Here is a 21,300-nt window from a genome sequence, read left to right as displayed (position 1 = left end):
CTTGGAGAGGGTACTGAAGCTCCCTTTCTGCAGGGTGGTAGCTAAGCAGCTGTGGCTTCTTCCCTCTGGTTGCCAGTGGCTGTTTCTGGAGCTAGGTACCTACACAAGTATTTTTCCTTGCAGACACAGCCAAGATAAGAAAGCAGTACCTGGATACAGGCAGCAGCCAGCATGCCAGGTGTGCCTGTGATACAAGTGTTCACACCTGCTCTCTGTTTAATCTGTCAGTGGACCTTCAGCTTGCATTCTAAATCTACCCTGAGCCTCAGACTACCAGTTAACTCTGGAATTTATTTTTCTGCAACTACCGCTCTTGTCTCCCTATGGAAAACTTAAGTATGTGTCACAGCAGGGACTACAAGCCAGATGTTGAGATGAATTATTTCAGTTTCAATTTTTCCCTTTTCTTTGGCAGTAATAGCTGACTACCTTCAAAAAAATCAGGGGGATGTGCCAGCCAAGCAGTTAAGAAAGTCATAAAAAGATGTCAGATATGAGTTCAAGTTAGGTAGAAGAGTAGTTTGACCTTAAAGATCATTTAGTTCCAACCCTCCTACCATGGCCAGGGACCTTCCACTAGACCAGGTTGCTCAGAGAAGAAATCTTTCCTCTTGATAATATACCTCTGTGTTTTGGGGAGTTTGAAATTGATCTTTTGGCAAATATGCACCTAAACCAAGCTTCTGTGCAGATTCCATGTCTCTCATGAATGATGTTACCTTTATGCAGTTCCATTTGTGCCAATGGTACTTTTTGTGGGTGTTTCCCCACCCAAACCAGACCAGAACATTAGGAACTGTGGAGCCAGCAAACATCCCCTGTCATTGCCGACAGTGGAGAAGCAGCAGAGTCAAACCAACAGCTCCCACAGGCAGATAGAAACTACCACAGAAAAGAGCAAGGCCAGAAGGGACTTGGCACAGACCTCCCCTGACTTAATTCCCATTTTCTGCTAAAGCAGCTGGTGGCAGAAAGCCAACTCCATCCTTCAGTATCTGTTCCTGTGTTATCTTTCCTTCTGGTGAAAGGGAAGCAGATGACTTTGCGACTTGAAGGTTGAGAAACCGCAACACTCCTCTGTGGAGTGTGAGTTTGGGTGGCTTCCACATGAGTCAGAGCACAGGGCTCTCTTAACAACCTGTCCTTAGGCATCTTAATGGCTCTCTCAGTGTTATTCTCAGAGAGATTTAAGAGAAACAGTGGCCTACTACAGGCAGAGCCTTTGCCTTGCTGCCCACGTGGCACTTGTGAGAACAAGTTGTGGGTACAAGTGTTCCTCACCCTGAGGAAGCAGATCCCTTTGAGCTTGCTCATTGTCCCAAAACATCAAGCACTCTCTGCTCCAGGTCTCTGAGCTCCAGGCCAGGCTTTGGCTGGTCACCTCAGAATGGCAGAGTGACCCAAGGAGACCTTCTATGCTTGGTCTTTCCCTAAACATGCCTGCACCCCACCTTGCTCACGGCTGTAACCAGAGCACAGGTGCATGCCCCACACCAGCTGTAATCCCTCTCATATACAGCTGCAATATCCACCTTCACTGCTGAATTCTTTCTTCTTTTTTTACAGGTGTGATTCTATAGACAACCCTCCCTGCTGCTGCTTCTCTGAAACAACAGCTTAGGGATTGGTAAAATTATCTCACACATAAGGGAAAACACAATGGATAATAACCCAACGCAATGAAAGAAATAAAATTACATTTACTTTTGGATCTTCTAACATTCACCTTTCTAAAAAATTGTGATGCAAAATTAAGATCAAACTGTAAAAGCTTTGCATTTGTGTTTTCATTCTCTCTTCCTAGCTAACAAAAAATTCTCTGCTTTCTGTTTTTCCCTTGTTCGTCCAAAAGTCTGGGTTTTAACTTGTGATACTGAGGTATCACAAAGAGAGCTCTTATGGCTCTCTGAAAATGTCAGATTTTAGCTGTAGTGAAGTAGAAAGGTAAGTTCTGCCTTGTACTGACAAATTTATAATAATGCATGACGAAAGCCCAAAGCCCAGCATGTATTGCTTTAGTGTAGTTACATTTGAGAAGTGAGATGTGCAACACTTGGTGTAAAACTCCTGAAAATGGGTAGCCTGGCTTTGGGGATTGCTGTCAAAAGCAGGCACTTTGCAAGCACCTCAGTTCTATGTGACAGGCTTTTACAACCAGGAGATGTTGGAGGAGCAGTTTTCTCTCAAGCCTGATCAGTCGTGGGTTGATGGTTGGTGACTCACACTGGAAAAGAGAGTTTGAGCTGTTTTCAGCTGGGGAGCCAACATACTCCAGACTTTTCACTTCTGATAAAAGGGCACTAATATTTAGCTTCCTTCTGCTTTGGGATTTTAAATTTTGCTTAACAAGAGGTCTATTTTCACTTGGTTTTGTACTCCTGCTCAGTGCTGCACCTGCTCATCCCACACATGGGAATAAGGATGGAGGAATAGCTGCTTTATGCTTTCTGTCAGGATTCAAATCAGCTTAAAACACCATCAATACCACAGGTGAGAAAGCACTAAGAGGCAGAAGAATTTTAGTGAAAACATTGTAAGTATGTGAGCTATTTCTGACATCAGTCTTGTTTCTGGACTATGCAACCTGCTAGGAGTCATAGAAAATATTACTGCTCACATAAAATGAGGCAAGACTTGTTTTACCAGTCACACTACTGTCAGATCAGTTATTGTGAGATAAATTGCTTTTGCAAAATTAATCAGCTGTTCAAGCTTTTTTTTTTTTTTTAAAGTACAAAGAAAAGGAATTTGGAAGGTTTCTGCACTACAGTTGCATGGGTTAGAAGAAAAGTGATTTAAGAACCCATTAATATTTACTTGATTTTACAAAACCCTTTCATAATTGAAGTGCTTGAAAGCATTCCGCCCTTTACACATTTTTCATTTCTCGATCTTATCAAAGGCTGAGGGTCACAATGTCTCCAAGTGAAAAAATCCCCTTTTTTGAATGACTGTTTGCATGATTTCCCTTCTACAATTCCCAAACTTTTCTTTCCTCTGTTCATTGTGATCATACTAAGTAGTCACTAAAATAATGCAAGCCAATTTCAGCTCTTAAAATAGATCTTATATGGCCTTAAAAGAAGAGTAAAAAGGAAGAGTTGCTGCTGTGGCCCAATTTGCAGCATCTGTCAGTCATGTACACTCCCAAGAACCATATCTATATAATCCATCCTCTTGCTTGTTATCAGAATTTCAAAATGAAACTGTCACCAAAGCAGATCAGTGCAATCCTTTTAAAAGTAATCCTGCTCAATTCTACCTGCTACACAGGGGAACATCAGCTTAACTTGTAATTAAAGAAGATTTCTCTAGGGAGACCTCAGATGTGGCCTGCCTGTTCCCAGGAAAATGGTACCAATTATTGACCTCATTTTCCTTTGCTCTAACAATCAGATTTAAAATGACAGAATGACCTGAGCTGGAGGATAATTCCTGACAGTGACGATGTGACAAGAATATATGATGGTGAGAAAATAAACAAAAAGGAAATTGGTTAAAAATGAAACAGTAGATAAAAATTCTACCTTCTTCCAACAGCCTGAGTGAATACATTACTTTCTCAAGCAAAGCAACAATCCTTGGGAATAGGTTCTGTCTTGCATAACAGAAAGTTTCCTTTGGAGCAGGCAGGTCTTAATGTTACAAGCAAAGAACCCCAATGAGTTTACTTAGAGAAGTTAATTCTGTTTTTGCTGTTTTCTTAATTGTCTGTTCAGCTCTTGTTGACTTTACGAGGCATTGGGAAGACAGATCAGTGTCAGAATTTACATCAGCAATATGAAAGCCTGCACAGCCTAACTTACCTGCCTCCAAACAACTAGGCTTGATAAAGGATGCCTAACCAAACTGTGTCTGAAAAAACAGCATACAATTTCGCCTTATATAGGAGCAAGACAGCCAGCTGCACTTTGAGAAGCACAGGAAAATAATTTTACCAAAACAAAGGAGGCAATCACCCTTTTAAGGCTTTGGATTTACTAAATTATTTAGTTTCAGAACAGAATGTTCCCCAAATATATACTGGGTATAGAGTGTTGGCCCAAAATTTGCCACGTGTGTTACTACATGGTTTTTGCAGCAAAGATTTTGCATCCTACATTTAGACCCATACAATAAATAAACCAAAAGGGCAAGGGGAGCAAATGAAATGGTAGAGGAGAATTACAACAACAAGTTTACATGACAGCTCAGTTTTCTCAGCATGCCATATTATGATAAGTTTGTTTTCCTCACTATTTGCAGACAGATTTTGTTGCTGCTGAGAAGCTGATTCCATAAGTTAGTAAAATGCATACAGGACTTTATTTCTTTATTTTGCATACACAATTGACCATTTTTCTGGGGAAAGAAACATATCCTTTCTAGTACTGTGAAAATATCTTCATTTTCTATGGCAACAAACTTCACAATCTAAGATGAATAGATCCTCAGCCTCTGCACATGATCTCAAGGCTTGTTGGACAAAAAACCTTAAAGAAACCCCAAACTAAAACAAAACCCCCCAAAAAACCCAAAAGCAAGAGCTCTGATTTTCCCACAATCCTGGCAGTGCAGGAGGACAAAGGGCACTCTGTGCCAAAGAAGTAGGTTTCTTGGTTGCCGTCCCAAATGTCTGCAACTGTGTCCCCATGGCAGGGATTAATGTGCAAGGGACTGCCTGCCCCTCCTGATAGAGGCAGGAGGATCAAAAAGGATTTTATAAAATGTATTCCCTGGCTGGGGCTTTCCCCCACTCAACAGTTTTGCCTGAGTTTCTTAATCAGCTCATACCAGTGCTGGGGGGTACTCAGCTGCTGGCAGGGAAGGACAAGGCAGGAGTATTTGAAAATCTGTGTGGGTAGCATTTCTAGTTCCTCTGGGCACACTTAAAAGTAAGGCTGTGTGTTTTTCTCTTCAGAAGACAAGAAATTGAATTAAAATAAAGTACTGAAATGTAAACATATAAAAATTAAATAAAGTGTTAGGGTGCTTTTTACATCTTGTAATCTTTGACAGGCAATTGTCAGCAGCCCTTCAGAAAACTGTAAGTCCTGCTCAGAACTCAACTTGTAAAGTATTAACTAAATAATTGCTTAATTCAGACTTTTTCCTGCAGTCTTAATTCCCTTTATAGACACAGTTTTGCCAATGACAAGAGTGGTAGAAGATTGAATACAGCCTCTGAAGCATGTAAAAAAAAGGAAAACTGTAAGAGATGTTGGAAAAACTGACAGCTCCGTACATACATGTAATTAACACTTGTTTCAAACCAGTTACAAAGTCTCGTTGTCAGGATGTATGAAGTAGAATGCACTTCTAACATATAAAATGCTACAGGTACTGTATGTAAGAAATTGAATTAAATGCAGCAAATTTTGTTTGCATCACTTAACTATGTACAGTACATGTAGGCAATATCTTAGGAATTTGTGAAATTCACTACTATTAATTTCTTACTCCTGAAGTACTTTAAACTTGCAATAGCTAGAGACTGTGCACAGAAGCTTGTTTTAAATAGAAAAGGTTCCATGCGTACATAGAAAATTGTAACATAGGATACCTTACATTTCAGAAACATGGTCCTGAAAATACTTTCATCCTCGTGAGTTAAACAGTCTCCAGTTGATGCAATTATTTAACTGCCCTGAACTCCTTATAAACATACAGAAAAACTAAATCAGAGCTAAACATCTGTGGCATTTTAAGTACCATGAAAGCCACTGTGCTGGCTGGAGAGTTGGACTGCCATGCATTGGCTTCTCAGCTGTGCTTCCCCTGGGCTGGGAATGACACTGCAGGGCTGTTGGCAGTGCTGGTTCTACAGCTGTTACCTATTTCATATAAAGGGATTGGTTAACTGAAACTATCCAGACTGGAGCTCTTAAAACACACTGTACCAGCTTCATGTGAGCTGTGCAGGACAGTGACCTGCAGCAAAGGAATGGTGCTGTGTGCCTGGGAGCTGGCACAGCTGGAACAGGAGCAGAGAGGTGTTCATCTCTTTGGCTAGTTTTATAGTGACTTCTTTAGTATAGATCCCCCAAATCAAACCCCTTCTGCCCTGCATTTTTACTGAACTAAGCCACCAAGTTCTTGTTTCCATAAATCTACACAATCTAGAAGTTAAAGTCATACTTTCAAGCTTTTCACTGTAACAGTAAAAGCAGAATTATATTTAAAATGAATACCTCTAAAGGATGATTTTTACTGACCTCTGTAAATTCTGAAAGCTCAGAAAGGAACGAAGTGGGATTAAAACCCACAAAAGCACATCTATAATAATGCTTATGCATTTCATTTTTTTCCCCAAACCCTCTACTGAGTGTCTTATTTATACATTAAATCTACTAAGATGAATTCTGCCCAGCTGTTTTTCCTTTGTGGAAAATTGCACCTGTAAACACTTAGTCAAACTGGGCTAAGTACCTGCCCAAAGGCAAAACTTACCCTGATACATACTCTGTCTAACCTGCTCAAGTTGTTGAATTATACAAGAACCTTAAACCAGGACAAATTCCCATTCCCCTACTCCTGGAAGAAGCAGGAGATTTATGAGGGGGCATGTCCATAGCACAATTATAACCCAACATATTATGGGTAAATGCCACGCTGGCTGCTGGAGAGACCAGCAGAGTTCCACATGGATGTAACAGTCCCCTTGGCCAGACTCACTGGATCCACTGCCAGCAGTGGAGCGCTTGTATCTTAATTTCTCTTCAAAAACAGGGAATGCAGGACTCTGGTAAGGTAACTAAGTTTGAGGTATGTATGTGCATGTTTTCTATCTGTTGCTCTCCATGCAGGGACTGGTGACATAGGTCATGTTGGATCCTGATTTAGCCACATCCCTAAAACTAACAGCATGCAACTGTTCTTGATCTTACAGCTTGGGTGAAGGAGATCTTGGGTGGGTTCTTTTGCTCACTAGAAAAATGTTTTTTCTTGGTTTGCAGTCATTTGCTGTGCCATTTCTTGTAGTTTCTGCCCAAATGGACAGATCCTTTCCTGAGCTATTTATAGGGATGTAAGTTGGAAAAGGGGAAGGAAAAGAATTTGAAGGAGGGGGAGGTGTTTGTAGCATGCTGCTGAGGATTAGAGAGTTCACATCCCAGCTTCTAAGGCTTCAGCCTTAATCTTCCAACACATGCAAAGCCTTTCGATTTCACTTCGAGGTCATTACCCATGTACAAAACTGTCTAACTGCTGTGTGACAAATGCAGATACAAAACTCAGTACAGGAAGCTTTTCAATTGGGAGTGTAAATTGTTCTGGGAAAGAAGCATGAAGTTTTCAGTAAAAATACCTACTTCTAAAATCTGTACCTTAGATTTTAAATCAAGCAGATTTCAAGCTTGTGAGTCGTAATAGACATTTGTCTCCTAATTTATCATTTGATGGTAGTTACCATTTACCAGTAACTGCTGACTGAAAGAAGAAAAGTAAAGCCCAAAAAATTCTGAAGGGTAAGCATGCTATGATATCTAATAATATTCCTAAAAGAAAACATGACTAGAAAACATGCAGAACTTCAGTGGGTATTGCTGCTCTTGTGATACTTATTGTGCCTTTGTAATTATGTCCAGTATTAGAAGATCAGCTTTCTTGGTGGAGGCTTTTCACACAGCTAGCTTTCTTCAGCATTCAGGAAGATCATCTGATAGGATCAGCCTAAGCTGACCTGGAAAGTCAAGCACCATTGAAGTTGGGAATTTCCATGTGACATAACAGCTCCATGAGAGCGCTGCACTGCAGTGGCTGTCACACCCATCCAGACTGAATGAATTGCTTCTCAGAAGAAACAGCCATTGTAAAGAGAGACATCATTTGGAAAAATTTTGGATCCCCTGATAGTTAAGCATCGATGAGGTTCAGTGCTGCTCTGTAGTGGACAGATAGCAGGTGGGAGAAAAACAGAGTTGCTGGCAAGGTCAGCTTGAAGTATTTGAGACCTGATATACATCACATGAACTGATCAAGTACCGCTTTCCAGAAAATGAATATCCCCACCAGCTTAGATTTCCAAGAAGGATAAGCATCACTTCTTACTTTGCATCATATGTGTGTTGTTAGGAATAACTATTTGAAGAGATGACAACTTCTTACAAGTAAAAGCAATGAATACGTTTGTTTTATAGAGGAAGTTAGAATCAGCACTGATGGCATTGTAGCTGATTGAAGTTTCTGTACAGATAACCTTAGAAATAGATAAAATGAGAACCTTCTGTACTCAAAAAAAAAAAAACTAAAAAACACCAACTAAGGGAGAAAAACCAACTAGCAGACACAGAATTATTGTTTACTCGTGAAATGCATTGTCTGAAAGAGTGGCAAAGGTAATAATGGTAAATCTAGTTATTTAATATCATACAGTACTAAGATGTTTCAGGCAAAAAAACGAAGAAGCTTTCCCCTGGAAAACCAACTACAGCAAGTCATATATACCTCTGTTTAAGTTGGTGCGATCTATAAATGTGGTGAGGTAGTAAATGTGTGACAGTTGTGAGAGTTAGGTGAGCAGGTAAAATAAAATAATTTCAAGTATCACTGATTTTAAAGAAAATCCATCTATTTAGAATGATTTATTTTATGAAGGCTATAAGAAAGAAAGCAGGAGGTGATGTCTGAAGATGCCCTCTGGTACTTTCCCCAGCTAAGTAAAAACACTGTGTTATTTGAGGGTTCTAATTGAAATCAAAAGCTTCCTGCATTCTGACTGTGCACATGTCTCTTTCCTAATTTAAACTCGGTTACCTGCAGTATTAACCTGAGGAGCTGATCAGTTGTATATTGATCAAAATATACCCTAAACTGGCTTATGGAGTCAAACGCATGATCATTTCAGGTAACAAATTCTCAAACCCCATCTAATGACGGATCGATGAATTAAGTGTCACAGGTATTTAATCATCTCACATTGCTTTCTTCTTTGTTATTGAGTTCAGTGTTCTCAATTTACACTAACTCATTATTTGGATAATATTGTGTCCTCTTTGCTTAAACAACCACCTTATTGCATCCAATGAAAGCCACTGAGAATTAAACTTAGACCAGTGTCTTATCAATGCTGTTCATATTTGGAGGTGGAACAGTGCGGGGACCCCTTTGTAAAAGAAACAAGAACACATGAAACCCCAAATTTGCTGAAGACCATGGGACTAGTATGGGTTTCTTGTTTTCAGCTGATCAGGATGTTCCTCATCCTATTGAGTGCTCAGGAGCTGTTAGGTTTGTTAAGTGCTTGCAGAATGCATATCAAGCTTCAGCAAGACCTGAGGTTTAACAAGACAGAATATTGAAATACTCACACTCCTTTAAACTCTGGGGGAAAAATGGGACAGTGCTGTCTTTTTGCCCTTCTACACCTTTCTTAATGACATTGCTCTCTGTCTTGGCTTTCAGCTTTGTACCTTTCCATCAAAACACTTTCTGATCAGAATTCTGACATCTCTCAAAGGTGTCCAGCAAACAGAAGAAAATTACTGCCTGATTGATGACAAAGAAATTATTTTGTAAAAAAAAAAAATCTATTAAATGCAGTCCTAGAGGGACATGTTAGCTATCCCAGATTTAAAATAAAATTATGCTGCTAATTTAGTAAATGTAAAATGGGGAAAAAATGGTTGTTTTTTTCCAGGTAGGTTATGAGAGATTTTTTTTTTTGTTTTTCTTTAAATTATTGTAAGCAAAATAACTCTTATCTAGCCTTTTATCTTTGAAGGGTTTTTGCAGATACTATTAAGATGCAAGCTTACAAAGTCTACAGCAGTAAGGAAGAAATAATTGCATAAAACCCAAAAGGTTTTCATTTCACTGAAATGGAGAGGTATTTCTATTTTGCAGAACAATAAAGCTAAATGCTACCTCTTCTGTTGCCTTGCACAAATTGCCAGTTTTAAAGACAAGTTTCAAATGTGTTTCAGCACCAAGAAATCACAAGCTATATCTCAGCTTTCAAAGGAGAGCTTGAAGATCCTGTGATGCTTTTAACACATATAAAAAAAATCTTAGAGAGAATATGTAACTAAATTTCTGCCCCAAAAAAAGAGTCCTGGAAATTGAAAAGAATGCTATAAAACTAGAGATGTGATGTACTTCATTTTTCTAGTTTTGGGGAAGGAGTGATTGAGCAATTCTTTCTCATGGTTCTTAATCATCAAGCTGCCAGATAAATCCAATAGCTCCAGTATTTCAACAGGAAAAATTTCAATATTGCTTTTAAGGGTGAATCCAGATTCTTCTAACACATTTTTTTCAGGGGATGTACCGAATTTTTGGAAGAAGATTTGGATTTCTTAGGTAACTCACATAAATAAGCTGTCTACTACTGTGAGAGTGATGATCACTGCTGGCTGGAAGACATCTCTCATTTCTGCTTTAAGTAGCAGCAGGAAGTGGGAAGAATAAAGGAACCTATAAAGACTTTGTTAATCTGAACTGGTTTCTGATACACTTGTTTTCTAAGCCTTTGATTTTTCTTTTTCCTCCATTAACTTGAAAATATGGAGTTTTTGTCTGGCTTCATGCATACAGTATTAAAATATATGCCTTAGAAAGAAGTCAAGTGAAGTGGGTACTCCTAGGTAAGAAGGGCTGATTTTAAGATTTAAATTCACAGTACAGTCTGGTGTAACAGCAAAGCAACACTGAAATGCTACTCTAGGAAGGCACATAATACTAACAGCAGAGAGGACAGATGCAGCTGGTTCTAAAAAATATCCCATTGCATGGGATATTTTTCATATCACACAAGCATCTGGATTTGGGGAGGAGGATAACTTTGAGTAGCCAGCCATAATGCAAATTGTGTAAATTACTTAGCACATAAAGATATTTTAATAATAAATTGACAAGCATATAAATACAAAAACAGACATCATGATTTTTACCCCTGGAATTGCATGGACTACTGACAAACTCTGAAAAAAATTGCACCATGTGCACAGTAAAACATGATTCTGACACAAATACCAACTCCTACCAGACCAGAACTTGCAAAGCCTCACAGCTAATCTTTTAAACTCCAGCAGAAGTAACTTGGCTGGCTATAGCCAGCCATGGGAGAGAAAGCAGGTATGGATAGTAATATTCAGAGCTGCCTTACGAAGAGATGTGCCAATTCTCTGACAAGGAAATCACTTTCAAAAAGTTTGCCAACCATTATTCCTTGCCAATTTGAAGGCACTTTCTTTTTGGAATGGTTTTATCCATGCTTACAGAAAAATGTAAAAAACAGTATTGTTTTTCTAGTTGGATGTGAAAATGCAAGTGTAATATAAGGAAATAAGGAAACAGAAGATGATGCCTGTTTTCCAAAGTGTCACTTGAAAACACAAAACTACAATTAAAGAAAGAAATATCTTCTTCTATAAACTGGTCCTTCACTTTTTTTTTTTTTTCCTTCCATTTCTCCCTTAAATCCTGGAGGGCAAAACCCTGTAGTTCAAATGCTAATTCATGTTTTGGACTTCAGTCATGTTTAAAGAAGACTGGGCAATGAGAGGAGAAAAAATGACAGTTGATTTTCAAGCTTAATAAAGAAGAAAACAGAGGGTATGGAAGTCCTCTTATGTCTCCTCCTCCAAAACAATTCTAAATTTACCTCTTTTAAAACCCTAAATGAACCCTAATGAACTCTAAGGACACCTCTTAAATTGTATGAAACCCAAATAACAAAGTGCTGTCTGCTGGCACAGGATAAGAGGGTGCACAGGCTAATTAGCTCCCTTTCTCCATCAGCCCCAACAGTGGGTATCCTAGAGTTTAATCCACACATAACTGGAATTTTAAAGCACAGACTCTTAAACCCATTACACCATGGAAACACCCAGACTGACACTTCCCTCAGAATAAAAATGCTAATGACTGTGCTGCATGGTTATGCCCTAATGATACAAAATGTCTGTAAACTGCCTCAGTTATTGTCACCTAGAGGAAATAACAACAGCTGCAGGCTTTTTATCATGTGTGTAGGTCAGTCCCCCTGTTAGGCTGCTGTAACACATTGTCTTTGCTGGATAAAAAACATCATGAATATTGACTACTGACTAGTATCCTGTAGGAGGTTCTTTATGAACTAGGGGAAGAATGGTTTGGTTGTGGCTCCTAATACTTGGGTTTAGGATATTTATTTGAAACTTGGTCACCCTACTTCTAATTTCCATTTCTTGCTTTGTTTGGTTTTTAAATGATGACACAGAATATGAACTATTTCTTGATTCATTTCCATATCTGTCCTCCTTATGGTGAAAACAAATCACAATCTCTCCAAACAATGATGAAAACTTAATGATCTTAATTTTTTATTCTCTAATTACATATCTTTGTATACAAATTTCTACCAGAGAGAGTTTGATTTCCTTCAGTATGGGGAGCTGACCATTACCACTTTATCACAGTCAGTTTTGACTGAAAAAAAGGAAATTCAGTGCAGTTTAAAAGTCATTACCTACATTAACTCAGTATTTAAAATTATCACTCTGTTGTTGTTAGACTCTGACATCAAGTCAGAGTACTTTCAGTATTAATGCCAATAAAATGTTGTCATTTCTTGAAGATGTAGAGTTCTAATTACCATCCTAAATCTGAATTTAACTATTTCTCAAAAACTAAAAGTGGCTTTTGCTGTTAGTTAGGTAGATAAGGAGCCCCACAGAAGTCATAAATATTCACTTCATTTCATATTGTACTCTACTTGTCAGCTGTGCAGCAGTCCCGTGGGTAAAGATGCAGTCACTCAAATATTGCGGCCTATGTATTTAGCATATGAGAAGGCAAGCCATGGAGGGTGTATGCAGATAATGGATTTACAAGCTCCACTGTTGCCAGGCACTCACAAATTGGCTGAAAAATTTGGTGTGCTCAAAGTCTGAAGTGTGGCATTTATAATGTGACAGAGCTGCACATCCCAGGGTGTTTCTTCTCTGTTATGGCTGGGCAATCCTCCTTGTACCTTTTCACCACTGCCTCACCAGGCAGGCTCATCCCAGCAGCTCTCTGGCTGGAACAAGGAGTTATACACTTAATTCCATCCTCATAATTTCCCTTGCTTCTCCATTACCTTCTTTAATTACAAATCAGACTGCACTTGTGACATATTATTTTATCATTGAATACAGACTTCAGACTCTGCTTGTATGAGGCCTAATAATGTCTCAGCTTTTAAATCAGTTTTACAGGCAGTGTTTAACAAAACTCTCATATAGCATAACATGAAAGCATGAGGAAGAATGATGATGTTATTCTATTTATTTACACTTGAATTTTACTTAGATCAGGGAATAAACCAGCCCTTTATATTTGCCTTACTTTGGACTTTACTAATACCTCAAGAAAATACTATTGCAAGTTTTTTTCCCAACTTTTGATTGAGTCGGAGGTTCAAATTTAAAATGTTTGCCTATTATTAACCTTTTTCTTCAATAAAGTCAAGAGATACTATAAAGTTAAATTAATGTAAAAACGAGTGCTTGATGAACAAGAGGACTGTGCTTTTTTTCACAGGTCAGACTGCTTGTAATGAAGATACAATGATCAGTCTTCAAAAATCAAAGGATCTTCCTAGAGATGAGAGGGACCAAAGGCAGCATGCAGGTTTTGGTAAGCAGGCATCTGTAACTATGCAAATGAATTGGTGGACTCTTACTTCAGTTCCTGGAAGGTATTTTTCCTAATCAATTCCACCATGTGCAAAAGGATTCAGTGTGTCTTCTTGAGTTTCTATGCAAGTAGAGCCTATTTTTCCTGTTCTATATGCAGTTTCTCAGCATGTTTTCTTGTAGCCCATTAATTCCGCGTCAGCTGGCAAGCCCCTGCCTTCCTGCTCTGGTTCTGGATGGCAGGGCTGCTGCAGTCCATTCACTCTTCACTCTGCTGGAGCTGGAGAGATCTTGTGGGTGCTGTAGCACTGGATGTTGTGTCATCAGGTATTTGTGCTGAGCTGATCTCTGCTGAAAAACATTCTCCTCCAATTTGAATGACACTGTTCAGGGGCTAGAACATTGTCTTTTCAATCCTCTTTCTCGTGCAGTATTCAGAGAAACTAACAAACAGCAATGGACAATGAGACACGGGTTTATTTTGGCCACTGTCAACAAAGAAGAGGCATTTTCTTTGCTCTCTCTAGGGCTCTTTGCATATGTTCTGCAATCAGTATATGTCCATATTAAGGTCCATATCCTGATATGGTGGCCATGACGCTTATGAATGCTTAGCAGAGTTAGGTGTCTTTCTGTGTTGACTTCAGGTTACAGAGGTATCAAAGCCTCTGAAGGAAATGAAAAGCATATTCTAGCTTCTGTCTCTCCCTCTACCACTGGATTCTTGTAGAGGTATAGATACTGTCACAGTATCTGCAATATCTACATACAGTCCTCATTTTTATGCTTACCTTAGCGCTACCTAGTCTCTTTGTAAGCATAAGTTGCCATGACTGTGCAATGTTATACACCCTCTTACTCCATGAAAGTGGGATTTGACCCCATGGAAAATACACTGACAAATCAAAATGTGTAATCGGTTTAAAGTTCAAGGGTGCAGCCAAATCCTGAGCCAGAGTAATTTGACCTAGATTCACTGAAGCAAGGAGAGCTGCAGTGAACTACATAAACAGAAGAACCAAGCCACTGTGGTTGCCCTCATACAGTGAGGATGATGAGGAAATGCTTAATGCTTTATGATGGCAGTGGTTTGCTGCTTCAGCAAAATGTAGTTTCAAAACAAACAAACAAAAAAGTTTTCTTATGCAACTTTCTACAAATAATAGTGATTATTGAACAGCCAGGATGCTGAAAAACTCTCAGTCGAGTTTAAAGGACACTAGCAACATAAACCTGCTTATTTCTATTTGTATACTAGTGAAGGGAATGATTAATCAATGTTCCCACTGCTTGGGCCAAAAATTTGTTTGTCCTACATTTGCTCCTGATACCTTTGGTGTATACTCCGATGTCCCCACGACCGCTTGCCCCCAAGCTCCAGGTCCATCTAGAAATCGATGTGCTGTAACTTTGAATCCTGCATTAGCATCATTGCAACAGCTTTCATCAATAGCTCAGTATTTGTTTCAGTAACTATTATTCCAAGGACACTCTTTCCAACTTTCAGAGTCAAAGTAACCTTCAGCCTTTATATCACTTCAAAGACTTTCTCAGATTGGCAATTCTTTCTTCAGAATGCTTTTATGTATGTATAACAAAGCTTGGGAAATGTCAGCAATTTGAATACTAAGATTATTGGACATACAGAAGCGTAACATTTGCTAATCCAAACCCACGTGTAGCTCTGAATGGTGACTTCTGGTTATTGCTTCCAGCCATTTCAAAAAAAATATCAAGGTTAATTGAACAGCTCTAGGAACCAGAAAGAACAGGTTAAGGGTAGGTCTCAGCTATAATTTCCATTGATATGAGGCTGCCAATGCCTGTGTTACCAATTAATGCTTCTTTGATTTGCACTAGTATAACTGACTTCATCTCAGCCCTAGAAGGATTCAAAATGAAACATTTTAACTAGTTCTGGGTATTCTACCTTTCTTTCCAGCTGCCTCAGTACTCCTGAGCACCTGGGTATTATCTGTACCAATTACTAATAAATAATGTACATTGCCTTCTGCGACACCAGGTATCTTTGTAACCTTCTTCCTCTGCTACAAGGAAGACATTACCAATGGCTAGTATTAACTTCGGCTTTGTGCAGCTACGGTAATTCAGTCATAGCTTTTGTGTTTATATTCCAAATTGATAGGAAATAGGAATTCAATTATGTCACTCCAAGGGGGCTCAGGTAGCATAAACTACTGCAGAATTTCAGGTCTTTTCAATAGGGTCTTTTCATATCTAGCATCCCAAAGCTGAGTTGGTGGCAAATAGAATATATAGGAGAAACAGATTCAGACTGACAGTAGGTGAGTACATGACTATTAGAAAGAGGACTGAAGTTAATTCATAGAATGACTATTTGAATATCATTCATGTCTGGATTTATGGAGGAAGGAAGGGTCCAAACTGATTTTTGTTCAAGAAAGGCAGAATTTACTATATATGATGCAAAGCTTTTTTTGAGAGGAAAAAAGTATTTTTGTTGTTAAATTGTATAAAACAAAAACTAGGCTCTGTTGTTAATCATGTCTCAAGCTTCTGATACAACAATCTTTGCCAAATTATTGATCCCAATGTGCCTCAAAATGTAAGGCTGCAAAATAATTATTTGATAGTGTCCTACTTTGTAAGGTCGGTAGTATATTTAATGCATTGCTGTTTATAAACAGGATGAGCCCCTTTGGGAAAGTTACTATGACTGCAAAGACACAATGTGCTATGGGGAATCGGCATTGCTTACTAAATAGGTGATTTAATTGCTCCATTTTAACTCTTTTAAATGCTGAACTAGAATCTAAAACTCCATTGTTCATTCATTACATGGGAGGAAAAAAAAAAAAAAAAAAAAAAAAAGAAGTGTTCCACTACAGATTGAATGGCTAAAGCAAGACCTTCTGTTAAGATAACAAATTAACGGGAATAATCGGTTTATGTAACACGCTCAAACGCACCTCGGAGTAGAGCAGCAGAATGCACCTGCTCGGAGCGGGGCAGGGCGATGGATGCCCAGGGGCTGCGCATCCCTCGCTCCATCCCTCCCTCCACCCAGGACCACGTTCCTCCACGTGGCTGTCCCCGCACGCCGCCCGGCTCCCCGTGCTGCGCGGGTGCCCCCGAGACTCCCTCTCCCCCATCCCTCCTCCCCCGCTCCTTAAGGGTCCCTCTGTCCCTCCGTCCCTCCCTCCTTCCCTATAATGCCCAAGCTCAGCCGCTCGACCCGACCCGCCCCGGCGGCTCGGGTGCCTCGCGTCGGGGCTGGGGGCATCTGAGGCCATGCCCCCCCTTTACCCCCCTAAAAATCACGCCCCGAACATGGCCCGTAGGAGCGGGGGTAGCGGCGGAGGAGGAAGGGGGGCGGGCAGGGGGGATTCTCCGCCGGCCCCGGTGGAGCGGGGGTCATGGAGGGGAGGGGCAGCGGCGGCCCGGAGGCAGGGGGCCCCGGGGGGATGCTGCGTGTGCGGACAGGGGATGCAGGGGGACGCTCACCATGGCGGCGGAGCGGCGGCGCGGCGCTGTCCAGGGTATCGCCGGGCTCGGCGCGGCTCTGCAGGCGCGGCCCCCGCGCCCGCCCTATAAGGCACCGCCTCCTCCCGGCCCCGGCGAGGGCGGGCACGGGGAGGGAGGGACGGCCGGGGCTCCTCCGAGGGAGGGAAGAGCAAAGCTGAGGGATGGGGAGGCGGTGGGGAGCAGTATCTGAGCAGGAGGAGAGGTTCTGTGGTGCTGTGCCATCACCCACCCAGCTGTCACGGCAGATGGTGGCCGTTTGCCTTTGTTGGAATCTACCCTGTCGGGAAGATTCGTTCACTGTTGGGCCACTTTGGGAGCAAACAGGGTCACTGAATCTGTTGGATTCAGCTTGGGTTTGGTCTATGGCCCAGCACTCGTATTTACAAGCTGAACTTCTCTAACCTGAAGCCCTGAATCCTGCATACTCTGTGCCAAAGTGAGATCCACCGCCTAACGGTTACCAGTTGGTCTCAATTGTCTCCGAGGTCTCTAAATGATTCTATGATTCTAACTGTGGTGTCTCCCAGGAGATCTGTCAGTTATGGAAGGATTGCTAAGAAAATGTTTAGGCTGGCTAGGAAGGAAACAAAAATCACACAGAACAGGAGCTACTGATCCCATCACAACTCAGCCTCTGATACACAACAGAAAAAGAGTCAGGGAAGGAAATGGCTTTGTGCTTGGTGTAACAAGCACAAAATCTCACATCTTCAAAACTCATTTTTGTTCCAAGTGCTAGCAAAGTCTTACAGCTACTATAAAACATTAATTTAAACTACCAAAGTTGGTTGAAAATTTCCTGCTTCTTTATCCCTGCTTTTAATAAAGACATATTTGGCATGTGAAATCAAAATAGTATTTCTTAGAAACAATTAATATTTTTCATTTTAATTTTATTTTCTAAAGGAAAATTTGTCAAGAAATTACATATCCATACATGCACTTCCATGGCTGCCTTCTCAATTCTGTGTTCATAGTTTGGTTGACCAGAGCTCAGAGATGTGTTTCCATATCAGTGGGACAAACAGTAGAAATAAGTTAAGGAGACCACGTGTGGTGCAGGACTGGTATCATCTTCACAAACTCAAGCGTACTTGATGTACGGATATGCAATATTTGTCCAAAATGTAGCACTGATGTTCTGGACCTCGAGATTTCCTTCCTGATCGGCTCTTTGTCCATGTACTACTTCAGCCCTTGCTTTCTCTTGGATCTAGACACAGAGGTCCACCAAAGGCAGTGAGGATGGCAATCTTCCCAGGAAGATGGCAATCTCCTTCTGCTCCCTGCCCATAAATGATACTGCCAGGAGATTCATGTGAAAGCATGTCCTTATGTAATTTCTAACCCACTTTTACAGACACAAACTTGTTTGCTCAAGCTTCCAAATTTCAGCATGTTAGTCCAAACTAACTGCTGCAATTCCTGAGGCTGACCTGCCAACCTTTCCCCTACTTCATCTTTTCCATAGGTTATTCATTTAATTTTTGTGTGTCATTACAAACCATCTTGAAATGCTGTGGGGAAATACATTCTCATACCTATTTTGTCCCCAGAGAAGTTGTTCCCTAAACAGAAAATTGTCCTCTTTGTCCAAAAATCTCAGCACTCTTTAGGTGCTGTAGAGCAAGGAGCAGTTTGGAAGCTGACTGACAGAGGAACATAGAAGTGACCAAGTGCATTGCAATGCTTTGACTTTGCAATTTTTATTCCAATTTCTTTATAGTCCAAAATAATCTGGGTTAGTGTGTCAAGCCAAATCTAGACCTAAGAATATGCTAATACAAGCTATTTTTGTCTTTATACTTGTTCTTCTTTATCTAAAACAGAAAGGAAACATATATTCAAGTTTGCTAAAGATGTCACATTTCTTATTTCTTCACTTCCTTGTTCCTGACACATTATATTCATACTAATTGATAGCTTTCTACTTTAACTAGTTTCCTTCTACAGTAACAACTTTCTTTTTTAGAAAAACAATAGTGTCTCCAGTGAAGAAAAAATAGGATTCTGGTGGCATCTAAGAGAAGCTGTAATAGCATTATGGATATTTTTATCACCTCTCTAATGACCTGAGTTTGGAGATTTAAGGGCTGTGGCAGGATTTGGATTCATCTGTTTTGTGGGGAAAGTGATTCCATGCATTTGGTTGGATCCCAGGAACTAAGCAGAGCAGACCTCTGCCAGCCAGCTTTCAGTGATTGTTGAGCAGCACATTGTCATGAGATAAAAGACAGAAAAATAAGTTGACATATGGACAAAGAGACTTGCTTTGGTCCAGCTGAAATTCTCTGAAAACAAGCAGAGTAGGAAGAGACAGTTTAAACAGCACTTCATTCTGGGGCAATGTTGTTACACAACTGCACTGTTTCACTGTTCAAAGTGCAATACCAAAGGGAGTTAGCTTGAGCACTGCTGGTCTAGGGGTGGTTCTAGGTTGTACTTTATCACAAACTACCTAATTTACAGAATCACAGACTGGTTGAGGTGGGAAGGGATCTCTGGAGATTATCTGGTCCTATCAACCTGCTGAAGCAGGGTCTCCTACAGCCAGCTGCCCAAGGTGGTGTCCCATCAGGTTTTGAATATCTCTGCATCTTAGGAAAAGCACCTTTGATTTGCAATGACTTCAGAGCGACAGGTCCCACTGGGCCTACAGCTCAGTAGGAAACAGGGTGGACAAGGTATCACTGACCAGTCATCTACCAGCAATGCTCAGCTCCCACTAAGTTTCAATCAGCAGGAGAAAGTTTTAGTTCAGGAAAGAAAAGTCTTTCTGTCTCCCATTACCATGTCACCTACTAGCAGTCACTGCTCTTGACCTGACCATGACCTCTTCCAAAGCTTGGAATTTAAACTCAGGACATGCCTGTTTCACAAAATTGTTCTGCCAGCAGCCTCTATCTAATTCACTGGCAAAATGTCCTTCTGTCTCTGAGCATCAGATGAAAGAAAATATATTTCTTCTGTTATCCATTCTTTTTCTAAGTTTTTGGCGCAGCACAATGGTTATGTACCTCCAGATTTTGATTTTGCTAGTGACACCATGGAGAGTTACAAAGTCAGTGTGACAGAATTTTATAGAATCACAGAATGGGTTGGAAGGGACATTAGAGATCATCTAGTTCCAAGCTTTCTGTTATAAACAGGAGTACCATTCTTTAGAACAGCTTGCTTAAGGCCCCATCCAACCTGGCCCTGGCCCCTGGGCCCTGGCCCCTAGCAGGGTGGGGCATCCACATCTTCCCTGGTCAACCTGTTTCAGTTCCTCACCACCCTCACAGTAAAGAATTTCTTCTATGTATCTAACCTAAATATCTCCTCCTTCAGTTAACTTTTGTTAATTTTTGTTAATTTTATTAATTCAGAACTATCAGTAATAAAACTGCATGCAATCAAATCTGAGTAATCAGGCTGAAGTGAAAATTTGGAAATTTGTTCCCTTGTTTTTCTCTGGTATGGTTAGTTCTTTCTAAATGTTATTTTCAGCTTTGAAACTACAGCTGGTGTAATATGTACTAACGCTAAAGCCTGTATTAAATTGCCAGCTGCAAGCAAGTAAAATAAAAACTAAGTCAAAATAAATTTATGCAGGCAGAAGCACTGAATTAACAATTGTGGAGCTCTGAAGTTTTTGTAGTAAATATTTTATTTTAGCACCCTCTCTCGGACACAAACCAGCACTGCTGGTGTTTACTCTTAAAAGGCTTGGCTAAAGCTGGAAAGCATTTGCAACAGGAAAAGTCCTTGGCTGCAGTCACAGATACAGCTTGGTTATGTATTTTTGTATTCTATAAATTAACATAAGTAGAATTTTCTGATCCCTCTTAGGCTTATCATCTTTATAAAAATAGTCTGTGCTGTTCATTTAAGTCAGCCAAGAACTGGGAAAAGCATGAGGGCTTCAAAGCAAATACTGAAGGTGAGTTGTTACAAAAGATCATAGTTCCTCACTGTTCCTTGCTGTCTTCATGTCTCCTGCAAGGAGCTTGCTGGCGTTAACTGCTGTGAATTGAGGATGAACCTGAATGTTCTCTCTTACAGCCACCAGTATTTGGTGTTAGGGTAGCTTGTGGAGGTCCTAGTTTGGGACCATGGTCTTGCTGTGTCCTACATCCAAGAGCTCACAGTATCATGAGTAACAGTGCAACACAGAGGGAAAGGGGTGGGAGGAAGCAGTTTCTCTGTATTCCCACCCTGGGAAAGAAAAGTGTAT

At 40.4% G+C, this 21,300-nt stretch overlaps 1 protein-coding gene across 2 annotated transcripts in view; it reads right to left on the bottom strand.

Annotated features, from left to right (window-relative positions):
• The window catches only part of ELOVL2 (ELOVL fatty acid elongase 2), a 52,356-nt gene extending 34,787 nt beyond the window's left edge, over nt 1–17,569 (bottom strand). Inside the window, exons 1-2 of one of the 2 annotated variants that reach the window (XM_053961706.1) lie at nt 17,487–17,503; nt 17,064–17,356 (exon numbers count right to left, since the gene is read on the bottom strand). In XM_053961706.1, coding sequence (XP_053817681.1) covers nt 17,064–17,066 — 3 coding nt within the window. In that variant the 5' untranslated portion in view covers nt 17,067–17,356; nt 17,487–17,503. Of the gene's footprint in view, nt 1–17,063; nt 17,357–17,486 lie in introns of both variants that reach the window. The other variant, XM_053961703.1, reaches the window with a different exon arrangement.
• Between the last annotated feature and the right edge of the window lie 3,731 nt (nt 17,570–21,300).

This window comes from Vidua chalybeata, chromosome 1, assembly GCF_026979565.1.
Source record: "Vidua chalybeata isolate OUT-0048 chromosome 1, bVidCha1 merged haplotype, whole genome shotgun sequence".
Lineage (NCBI taxonomy): Eukaryota > Metazoa > Chordata > Aves > Passeriformes > Viduidae > Vidua > Vidua chalybeata.
This window is presented reverse-complemented; position numbering and strand designations above follow the sequence as displayed.